Source organism: Varroa jacobsoni, unplaced genomic scaffold, assembly GCF_002532875.2.
Source record: "Varroa jacobsoni isolate VJ856 unplaced genomic scaffold, vjacob_1.0 contig02424, whole genome shotgun sequence".
NCBI classification, from domain to species: domain Eukaryota; kingdom Metazoa; phylum Arthropoda; class Arachnida; order Mesostigmata; family Varroidae; genus Varroa; species Varroa jacobsoni.
The window spans coordinates 41,113-53,258 of NW_019214813.1; the positions used below are offsets into that span (position 1 = coordinate 41,113).

The window sequence follows — 12,146 nt, forward strand, 5'->3', positions numbered from 1 at the left end:
ATTTCAGATATGGCCGAACTGCAGTGGCCCACTTCACCTCACCTTAACTTGGCCCATATCATCCTTAGGATAGCTAATGTTATACAATGCGATATACAGAATTAAGGTCTAACATCGGAGTAGGCAAAACAAGCTGTGGCAGAAAAAAAACACAAGATGGTTATCTTGCTTGTTCAACAAAGGTTACACGTTCTAAAATTTTGATAACAAAATAAATTACCAGTAACATATTCCGCAGTGAATTTTTAGCCAGTGTCATTGAAAAGTTCTTTAATCAACGCTCGTGTGCTTGTGAACTTGTAGAACTGTATTTGTTATAGTGCAAATATGCTCTCACTAACCGCCAGCAGGGTCTGGTTTCTCTGAAATAGACCTTCATGGTCCACTTTCATCTGCGGGATATCACTGCAGGATAGTTTCAGGTACTCTTTACTGATGGGCCTTAGCAGATGTATCCTTGCTATAGGCCGATCACTTTACTAGAACATTTGCCTCGGGAATTAATGTTCCCCGAGTAGAAGGAAAAGCATAATTCTGTATGAATAGGTTTCCAATGATAAATTCAAGGAATACGGAGGTGACCCAAAAGGAGTTACAATGGACAAGTCTTCCAGCGAACACCCTTATTTTATTATAAAATTTGTTAATCGTACCTTCGCTGTTTGACGCACAGCGAGGCAAATCAAGTTACTACGGTAGTTACATATGTATATATGTGTGTGTGTGTGTGTGTGTACTATTTTCTGTTTTCACTTGCCATGGCATACGGTGCCGATATCTGGCATTGCGCAAAACGCTGCGAGCCCCAATTATTTTTATACTAACATACAAGCTATATGAAAATAAGCAGTACGATTTTTTAGAAATATACAAAACTATGTTTGTTTAGGAGAGTGTGCTAGATAGATTAACTGGTGTGAGTAGTTGCCGTCCTCAGGGGTACCAGAACATCAGCGTAACAGTTGCAAGTGCCTGATCGTTGCAGTCCGGAGAAAATATATTTTTTTCTGCTAATCTCCAAACGGTGCTGCATTCGCGATTACGTTCAATTTAAAAACTGCGATTCGTTGTAGAAGCTATCCACCGGCGCCGGGACCAGGTCTAAAAAGTGAGGTTTTTAAATGATATCGCACTCATGTGTGCATTGGCGGAAGCAGCAAGTAAGAGACATGTATGAGGGCAAAATCTTCTTAAACTTATTAGTGAGCATGGTATGGAGGCAGTATTTATTTTTTATGGTGATCAAACCTATTTACGAAGAGTTCTAGCCGAAACAAATGGGTCCGTTTAACAGAAAAGTTTGACACCAGTAGCTATTTCGTCAAAAGGTGCATAACTTTTCTTGAAATATATCTGCTTCTCCCTCATCGATATCAAAAACAAAGCCATCATATAATGCCAATTTCATTAGCCCATTCCTACGAATGATGTCAGCCGGTCGGAGTGTTCGAGTTAAGGGGCTCTCCATGTACCAAAGACTGGTATCTTTATTCTGCGCTGTGTTACAAATCGCAGATGCTTTCTTGATTGTTACGATATGACTAACTGTTTACGTAATTAAACTACCTGTCTTGCTGGTGACTACAAATTAGGTTATATTATATTTTTACGTTTTCCGCTACTTGAGCCGTTACGGGTGACTTCAGATAAACTAGATTATAGTGATCGAGCTTGACCCTCGCTCTACTTATGTTTATCCACTGTCCACAGAGTTGTCGGTACAGGCCATGGTATTACCATGCTTCCGAACATCAGATAATCACAACGGCTATAGCTTTTCGATGCGGCGTATTTTTTCTTACGCAGCTATTGTTTTTTGAATGAGAATCTTTAAAATGGCCTCGCCTGCACTGCGCACCAGACTTCAAGTCGACTCGAAAGAAAAATGCAGTGCCCACCATAACCGACCATGAACAAACCTGCTACTTAACAGAAAATGAAGTAAATACAAAAAAGAAAGAAAGAGAGATAAGCTACCCAGTTGAGGAGTCCAGCAAACCCATCGCTGTTGCCTGTACAGCTGTTCCTGCCCACCGCTCCAGTAAATATGTCCGCGCTCGTCAAATAGTCATCCTGCCCATATAATTTCGCTACACGACCCCCCACACTGTCCCCCTTGCCCACAAATGCCATCGCGGCTACCGCAGCAGTCAGTGTTGATAGCAGCTGGTTTTTCAACAACGACACGTGGAAAAAAGGGCCAGGAATCCGAACGTTGCTGATACTATATAATAGCAGGCCGGTTTGCATTGACCATGGCGGGCACTGTTCCTTTGGTTTTCGCTAGTGGCTGTGCCGGCTGTAGTAAAGCTTGCACAGAACTTCTCCTTATCCCTTTCCTTCGCATTTTTCCTCTGCTAGTTCGTTGCTGATCGACAAGCAGTGCGGGCTTTTGCAGCGCATGAGTCTGCGAAACAATACTTGTATCTGGTTCAACACGACGCCGGCCGTCTGTCGCTGCAACGCCGCACCAGCGTGCGCCATATGAGTTTAACTCTTTGGTACTTTCGAAGTCATGGAAGCGTTGGTCGTCGTGGCGGCGGCGGCGACGGCGACGGCGACAACTGCTGCCGCTGCCGCCGTCGTACGGATTTGAGCGGGAGAAAGAGATTTGACGTTGAGTGGAGTTAGTCCGGCCCACTTCTTTTTATGCCTGGTCGCGGCTTTTTTGTCTTCAGCTACACGGAAATCCCGTTAAGTTAACAGAAAATAGCAGAAGTGCAAGAAGGAGGCAACGTCGAGGATGCCGTTACCGCTTCTGACGACGGCAAGCAGTGGATGTGGTGGATGAATAACGGAAATGGGCTTGGAGACAAGGGATGCTTGAGTTTATAGGTAGTCTATGATGTGTGCTTGGTGCGTGTTGTGGGGTGTCAATGCTGTCGCTCGTTCCGTTTGTCTAAGCGTGGCAATTTACTGCTCGTATTGCGACATCATCTATCTGCGATAGCTGCTCCGGCACGGCTGTGTGGATACGAGCGCCACGAGGTTCGGTGAACGCGCATCCGACGGCGAAGTGCCTGGTCTTGTCGGCGGCTCATCGACGGCTCTGGCGGTCAGACGCGAAGGACTGCCGGAGCTGTGTGAGCATTTTTATAGTTGGCTTGCGTGTGTGTATCCGAAAGTGCTCGGGATGTCGCGACTGCTCATGCAACTGCTGTCCCCGTTACTGTTGAAGTTCCAGATTATTATTATTATTATTACTACATTATAGAATAACAATAGTGGGTAAGTTATATAAAAACAGACGTGGTTGAAAGAGGCAACGGCCAAATCAGTAGTGTCGCCGTTCGCTCATTATCAGTGCAGGGGGAGCAGGAGCTCTGGCTCCCAACGTTGCTCCGCAGTTAGCCAAGCCGGAAAAGTTCATCTTCCAATTCGTTTTTCTCAAAAAATCAGGAACGAGCACTGAACGGAGCGACAGGACCAGCCACTGCGGCAGCGCCATTAAAGGTACTACTATACTACTGTTAATAGTAATAATAATATTTGGTCTCTTCTCGGGAAAAATGTTTGGGTGAGGATCACCAGAAAACTCAAGATGAAAAAGATTCCGGATAATACGGATGCTACAGCTGCGCTGCAACGCATCGCTACTGTTGTTATCGAGAGACGCTGGCGTGGGTTCTACCCGCAGCGATATCAAAGCTACTTAAACAAATTTCAACGGCGAGGGATTACGATGACTCAGTATGGAAACGAACAATGCAACAGTAATAGCAACAATCATCGTGATGATGACGACGGCCATTATCATCATGGTGAAGATAGTGTCCACCACTCGCCACTGCCAACGTTCAAGAAAGCGCTCCGGTACGTTAAAGGAGTTGATGCGAATCTTGTGCTATTATATAGCTCCTTTTTGGCCATTAGTTGTTATTTTTGGGTACCGGTTTACACTGCCACAAGCACCACACCCAAACTCATATATACGGAGCCTGTGTAAAAGCTATGAAGTGTTTTATAGTTAAACATTAACTGACAGGAGACAACAGAAAACGGGTTTTAAAAAACGTATGTTTAAGGGCAATTACTGAATACTAAGGGAAAAGAGTCGGTTTTAAGAGTTGCACGGCTTTTTGCCCGTATCGAGCACAGTATTTTGCCCCCTAGAAAGACAAATTTGTGTTAGATTTCAGCTGTAAAAAGTAAGATTGATATTATACACAGCTGTTAGTCGCAAATGTGTGCATGTTATAAAATATTATAAGAAGAATGAAAATACTTAACAAAAGATAATTAGCTGGTTATTACGGACAGAAAGGAGGTTGTCAAGGTCACAAATGTAATGATGTCCTGCCTAATGTTTTACGTCGAAACTGGGCGACCAGATTCTAATTTATTTGCACGAAACGTTTGTTAAAAATATCACTTTCTCTATGTAAACATGTTTTTAAAGATAGAGATTTGCGAAAGGAGTTCAGGCTTGGAAAACCAATGAGTAACCGTAAACAAGATCGTTCGTAAGATGTAAAAAATAGCTCGTGAGTACAATCTATTAAAGAAAAATGAATGCTGGAGCTTGTTATTATATGATGTTGATGTTTCGCTCGTGCAGGTTTATCTCCTGCCAAGTTAAACCTAGTCCTTAGTGGGGCAAGTAGAAGGCACCTGTAGTCGACGTTTCGTGTTGCTTTGGTGTCCGCCCGTTGCTTGGTTAACGCGCTAGGTTGAATAAGGTAAGTTTGATAAAACGCACGATCTTCACTGATCCTTATTACAAACCTAATCCGAAACCTAAACCGAATGGAAAATTTGAATACAATTTAATTCGACTCAATTCAGTTTAGGTTTTGAGAAGTTCGTGTCTCACAGAAAGGATCTAATTAGCTGTCTTCGGTAACATTTTAGCTTCAAATTAGCATCTATAGACAGCCCAGCTAGCAATTTTCCCATCGTGACTTCACATAAATCAAGATGATCTCTGAAACCATATTTCAGCTAAAACTAAGTAAAACATAGAAAATGCAACGACAAACAAGCACGAACTAATTTAAAAGTAACCCATGCGATTTGTGGGTCGGCCCGCAGAGCTATGGCCATAGAAAATAAAGGCAGTTGTTAAGTATTTGGCCGCACTGTGAGAGTGTGCTGTCCGAATGGTTGGTGTGTATTTGAGAACTACTATTAAGACATACTTTGAGCGTCTAATATTCGACAAACCTTGGAAAAAGTGGATGCCAGATTTTCTGTATGAACAAAACGAAAATTATGGTCATCTTGCTTAAACATATCTCGTGTGGGAGCTGCTGTAACAGGCGACAGCCCCCGAGACTTTTTTTTAAATACTTACAATGAACTAGAGTATCTTTTACTACAAACTGCGTTCCACCACGACGAGGCAAGACTCCAATATAAACCCAAGTTGAAAAACCCAAGGAATCGTTTGCCTTTGATTTAATGAAGACTCTCACCCCAGCAAAACACGGTTTTTTTCTGTATTTTCTTGCGGAAATGCCTAAGCGCAAGCCCCCGTGTGTGATTTACTAAAAAACAGAATACAGTAGTTCTAGGTTACCAAGCGACGGTACAATACAACAAAATCTGGTTAATTTGATGAGTTTTGTTTCGAGAACTGCTTTTTTCACCCGTGCTTATTATATTTAATAAACTTCAGAATAAAAACTGGAAACTGGAACTAGTCGGAGCCCATATTTGGATGCAGCTCTTAGTTAGAACTGCAGATAAGGCAAGACTCGGATTTATCGTACTGTCTCCAAATACAACTTGGCGCATGCAACATTTCTATTTTCGGTTCTCATTAAAGAACAGTGTTAGACTGATGGGGGCCCACCAGCCGCTCTCAAGGCTTTAACCCTGCCTGAAGGAGCGCAGTTGCACTTACTTCAAGATAATGGAGCACACGTTAGCTACTGCTACAGCCGATTTGCAGGAATCATTTAGCGCGGTGGGCATTAGGCCATTCAATTCTAGACAGACGACCGAGTTTTTTAGATTGAGCCTACTTATGTAGGGGCGATATTTTTAATATTCAGAGGACGGATCCTAACTCTTGAACAAGTGTCGATTGAAACGATTTTTCATTTAATTCATTATTATTCATTTTTTTTTTATTTATATTTAATTCATTAACGATTCATTTAATGAAAAGGACCCTACCAGAGATATGGTAAAGGAATGGTCGAGCACCACCGTCAGGTACGTCTAGGAGTTTTCGCGAATAGTTAAAAGCGTCGTGCCACATTAAAGTCTAAGACGCGGTAATTGCCGAATTCCTTATATATAAATGAAATTATACATAATGAACATAAATTCGTGTTGTGTCCTTGAAGCCTACTGAGAGTAAACTGTTACAGTAAGTAAACTGGCTAACGCTGTTTTTTACTATAATTACTAAGTAAATAGATGGCTTCTTTATGAACCACTTCTCGCGGATTCTAATAGATACTAAAGCAATATATACTGATAAATTTGCCTGCTAGATAAAACTAACTTAGTTGTTGGCGTCACAGTTTTCAAATAGGTCAAATCGGTTACTGAAATTACCTCTGTTTTACCCTTTCGGTTCTTACAGCGTAATAATCAGTTTAATGATGATATTGGAATCAGTTTGTTTGGAACGGCATTAACGGATAAAGTCAAAAAATGCTGACAATAGCATTACGTTGAGTAACTTACATGATATCGTGCAGATCGCAGATGCTAATGTGTCTATGGCATGTTTCCAATAAGGTGTTACATGTAATAAGCACATAAATTAGCAAACACAATAGGGCTCTTAAAAACAGGTCCAAGCCTTATCTATCATTTAACTTCGACAAATAGTCCAGACACTAGTTATCGTCATACAAAATCAGACCACCAAGGGTAGCTCTATTGACCAATTGGGCAAAGCTGTCCTGCAACGCACAGAGGGGGCGCACTGTTGCGTAGCCAGCAGTGCTATCAAAGTCTGCCGAAGCTTGTCTCAACATAGTGTGGCCTTGCTAAACTGCGACCTTTGCCCAATTGTTCACGTGCGACAAATTCGACGTTTTGTTGAAGAAGTGTCAATAAAAATCGGCCCATTCTTCGACGCTTCATAGTAAAAACACATAGATTCCAACCGGCCAGAAATCCTCCTTTTTATTCTGACAATCAGGGCCAAATGGAATAACCGTCGTCACGTGAGCTAACAACGTACTTCCATTTTTTTAGGGTCGTTACATCTCACAGTACGCGTACGAGGCTTCGACATAACAGCAAACTCGGGAAGCAGCGGAAGACATACGATTAGGTGAACAGTAATGCCAATGTCAATCATCAAGTTCAAACTATGTTTTTATCTCCTTCTCTCTCATTTCCTATATATATATATATATATATAAATTGGAATGCTTTGTGCAGTCTTAGGCGATATGAGGAATTAAACAGAGGCAAAATCATAGCAGGGCTCAGGGGGCTTAAGTTACTAACTCGTTCATACTATTTTACGTTATCGCGTAGAAGGATTTCTGGGGTGCAACTCACTCTTGTTTAGCCGATAATAACGCGGAATACGGTTCGACGCAGGAGACTACGTCGGCTCCTGTGCTATAAATAAATATTATTAAAACTTTTTAGGCTTAAACAAGGTAGCTTTAAAATAGATTGTTAAACAAAGACATCATCAAGAGATCGACAACAGAATCTTAAATATTGTTTGCGTTACGAAGTCTATTCGTATAAAGCACTCACTAAAATTTGAGTCATGCCTATTACCCCACACAAAACCTAGGTAACGTCACGTAACATACGAGTAGTATTCGCCTTAATAGTCCAAGACATCCATAATTTTTTATATATATATATATATATATATATATATAGAGAGAGAGAGAGAGAGAGAGGGAGAGAAGGGGGAGAGAGAGAGAATTGACTAATGGATTCTCAGTTAGTCGACTATTGGTAAATCCATTTTCCTATAGTCGTTTCCTGAAGACAACTAGGTAACTAGATCCATTTGTCAAGTAAGTTAGAAAACCATGCACAACAGCGAATGGAAATTAAGTAAATAGCTCAGAAGTATGGATAAAAAAAAATGTAGTCGTAAATTGAAGTAGAGAATTGTTGTTGAACGTAAACAAAACATCCGAACGTTCAAATTTTCACGGTTGTGGCGGGAACCTGCTGATCAAGACAGAAAACGTTTTCAGTGCCTGCAAAGAGAGAATTGTATACGAGCGGCTTAAGAGCGAACAAACGGCAAACAGCATTCGGTCAAGAGCAAGGCGAACTGCAGAACTGTCTCTCCTTGACAATCGTTCAACAAGAAATCGCGCGTCAGGCTATGCTATTTGTAAGTATACGATGTGGACGGAACAATGGTCTTAGTGTCATGAGCTTTAAGCCACAGCTTAGTGGCTATAGTGGGATGAAGTTAGAGAACAGAAATAATCCGATAGGAACTGGGCCTCTTTTAGCCCTCTTTGGCCGTTTCCTGCTCTTTAGCATAAGGTGTTCAGATGCGTTTAGGCACTGTGAAAATTTATATAGCTTGTTTGTTGTAAACTTACGTCTCTAACTTTTACCAGATCTAGTCGAATAAATGACTGCGCGAGTGCATAGCTAGTTCGGTCTTTATATAAAGACGAACTAACTATGAAATAGGTACAATGTGCCACGCCTAATCAACCTATACTCACGTAAAGGCTATTCAAGGACAGAGCACATATATTTGATAGGCTCCATTTAGACTCGAAAATTTATAAAGGGAACCATTTATAGAATTAAAATGTTCACTAATATTAGTTGGGCTGATAGTATGGTCATTGGGTCGCTTGCAGTAACTTGTCTGATATTCTAGACGAAACGATATGCCGTTTAACTTAGGTATAATAATAATAATTATCATTATTGATATAAAGCTCTGAAGAAAATTTGAAGAATACTGAAGAAGAAACCACGATTATCTGTTCCATTTATTCATAGCTGACCAGTAAGCAAAAAAGAGTTACAAAGAATTACGAAGAATGGAAAACCAGGACGGAATAACAGGCGGAGTGTTTCGTCAACACGTAAATAGTACGTCTTTCAAATAAATATATTTCAAAATTATCTCATTTGATGTTATATTTGCGATTGATTAAGACTTTCCATATATTGCATTTCTGCCTTTACACAGTTCAGGGGCATATCTTCGGCAAGCTTTTAAAGTTGGAAATGCTCGCAAGGTAGCTATTCGACCCACAAGAATCTTTCTTAAAAAAGCACTACCGCATATCGATACTGTATGCACAGATAAACACGAATAAACATACAAATTCCGAGATGTGAACCGCTTGAACGAATACAGATGACGATACAGTAAAACATGTGTATATTTTAAGGCTCGTTTACGAGCTATCTGGAAGCTATCGAGTTTTTTGTAAAGGAACGGCGGGAATTGATTGTGAAAGCAATTGCTGCGTTCATGCATAACAAGCTTGGGCAGATGGGCCTGCCGAACGGCCAATGCTAGAGATTCCGCAGATAGTTTCAATTAATTATGTTGTCCTAAACTGAGGCCCATGCTAAAGGAAAAAGCGGAATCATCGCTAATTTCCTTCCCCATCGGAGCTTTCATTAGAGTGACCAATTTTTTCTCGAATTAGCCTGATTTGAGTTCATCAGAGTATGTTATGTACGTTGAAACGAAATTAAATAAAATAAACGAATTAGAAAATAATACGAACTTGTAAGCAAGTAATTATAACTTAAACAGTTAGTTCGTCTTGAAGATCGAGCACTTCTTTCAGCTCTTTATTAGGTACAAGAGACGCTTAATAACGAAAACAAAGAGTACATTTGCTGGCCCGCTATATAAGAAAAACTACTCGAAACATCCATAGTTCGAGCGACCTATATCAGTCTTCCCATCAGCAATTTACTGAATAATGGGCATTTCTACATCCAAATTAAGTTGGTGCTAAAATAACACGAAATAATAACATGGATACAATATATCACTTTCGATGCCTGTTTATTGTGTGAATTCATACGGACACTGAAATCTTTATAAGTTACGTAGTGGCGCTCCTGGTATGGACCAATAGATTTTCAGGGCGTTTGACAATGTCTACTAGAGATCCTAATTAATGGTCACCAGAAAGCGTATGATCTGATCTGACTCGGTGGTAAGATCATATAATATGTTTGCTGCCACTGCTGAGCTTAATGCGATATTTACAATATACCCCCGTGTTAGCTGAGTCTGTATGGCTTCTACTATTGGTTCGCTTTCTGTTTAATCCTGCCTCTTGTTTTTTTTTCACGTATTCCAGGAAGAGTGGAAACAATTCTTGGATATTTACCCGTCCGACCAAGCATTGTTAGAAGTTTGTATCACTTTAAGCGTAGTTTATTAACGTGTCACAAGCAGTGACATTGCTGATTCCCAAATTTGAATAACTGCTATAAAACGTTTACTGTATCCCATGTTCTTTCATTAATAGCTACTAGAGCGGCTCATACGGCCAGAATAGGAAAGGCATTGGATACTTTATAGGGCAACAAAATAAAGAATATTTACAAGATTGAAAGCAATCCGCCATAACAACCACTAACGCATGACTGCCATTTTCTACTGTAGCTTGACCGCTGTGGATGAGATGCCTGTAGGCGTCATTGGTTTACAACTGTATAACTGTCGTTAAACTAGCACTATATATATATATATACATATATAACTCATTCCATAACTGAAACTAACGGAGAGAAGAAGCTTTCGATTGCAGCGCACAAGAGAAAGAAAACGACGACGCTAACAATAGCTGTTGTTAATGGGGCCGTCAGCTCTGGCGCTACTGGTCTGAGGCGGATTGAAAGTATTTGCCGTAGAAAAAGAAACAACAGCAGAAAAGACACGAGTGGTAATGGTCGTAGTAGTAGTTTGTTTACATACTCTTCTATCTATCTAACCAGTTGCCGTTCTCTGAGCGCGCGTCACTTAGCCACCGCGTAACTGTTAAAAAATTTGGCTTACTTTTCTACCATTACGCCAGGGCGGCGCCTATTGCAAGCAGACGCTACCGTTGCTGCTGGTCCTTGCGATTTAACATGAAAATCGTCTGCGACCAAGCAGTAGCTGGCCAGGTACTTCTAAAGCAATTGCGAGCGTTGCTGTTGGTGGTGCTGACGTGGTGGTATTTCGAATCGGGGATACAGGTGCTTCATATGTGAATGCCTGTCGGCGTGTTGTTGCTGTGCGCGTTGGCGACACCACTCGGTATCGAGTCGCTATTGTCACTTCGGAGTGACGTTTCCCGTTGATCTCTTTGGCTTAGACCGATGACTAGTGGGCCATGGCAGCAGAATCAACCCAACGCCAACACCAATGGCAGCATGGTAGAATCCAGATCCAAGCATAACGAGAGTCATTTCAAACAAAAAGGTGGTGACGGAATAAACAACGAAAGAAATAGCGGCGACAGAGCAAGCAGCTAACTGCCAAAAGCGCGGCATCTTATCTCTAGTCTCATCAGAACCATAGGATTCCGTTCCTACTAACGTCGCCACTAAGTGGCGCCGGATGGTGATGATTCTGACCTCACTGTTAACGTTGTTTTTATTTCTTGCTCAGTACCAAACAGGAATCTAATGTTAGCAAGTGAGAAAAAATGCCAGAGCCGCCAGCTAAGTCAATGTAATTATACTTAGGCGAAGCAGGATAAGGCTAGAATAGCGCCGGCGGTGCTATTGCTGATCGCGGCTTTCCGTAGACTTGAATGAGTGAGCGTAATATTGTGAGCTGGAATTAATGTTTCCCTAATGCTTTTGCTTTGTGTGCTGGCCCACTATTTGTTCTCTTCGCTCTCTATCTGTTTTGCGATTTGATATATTGCTGCAGCGTTCTTACAGCTACGAGGAAATATTAAAGGCCGTTAAGAGAAACGCTGAGCGCACCCTTATGACATAAGGGCTACCGTACGATTTAAAGGAAAAACATCGAGACTGGACAACGAAATCCAGCCCCTGTGTGTTCTAGGGTTACAAAGTTAGTCAAGGTTTTGCGACAGGAGATTCGTTGTGCGGCATATTGTCACAGAAGGTGATGCCGCGCAGCTGGTCATGTTTGGGGTCGGGGGGGGGGGGGGGGGGGGGTGGGGGGGGGGGGAGTGGGGGGGGGGGGGGGGGGGGGGGAGGAGGGGGGGGGGGGGGGGGGGGGGGGGGGGGGGGGGGGGTGGGGG

General features: G+C 41.8%; 1 protein-coding gene across 11 annotated transcripts in view; it reads left to right on the forward strand.

The window, feature by feature from the left end:
* The window catches only part of LOC111272489 (uncharacterized), a 40,860-nt gene extending 30,361 nt beyond the window's left edge, over nt 1-10,499 (forward strand). For 5 of the 11 annotated variants that reach the window (XR_002687541.1, XR_015315756.1, XR_002687536.2 and 2 more), the window contains 3 exons: nt 7,159-7,237; nt 8,136-8,278; nt 8,911-9,041. Coding sequence is in view for 3 of the 11 variants with exons in the window: in XM_086973307.1 (XP_086829433.1) it covers nt 7,159-7,237; nt 8,136-8,278; nt 8,911-8,921 (233 nt within the window). In the remaining 8 variants the exon portion in view is untranslated. Of the gene's footprint in view, nt 1-7; nt 423-3,461; nt 3,814-4,558; nt 4,680-7,158; nt 7,238-8,135; nt 8,279-8,910; nt 9,042-10,241 lie in introns of those variants that run through there. The other 6 variants (XR_015315754.1, XR_002687539.2, XR_002687540.2 and 3 more) reach the window with 5 other exon arrangements.
* Nucleotides 10,500-12,146: the final 1,647 nt, after the last annotated feature.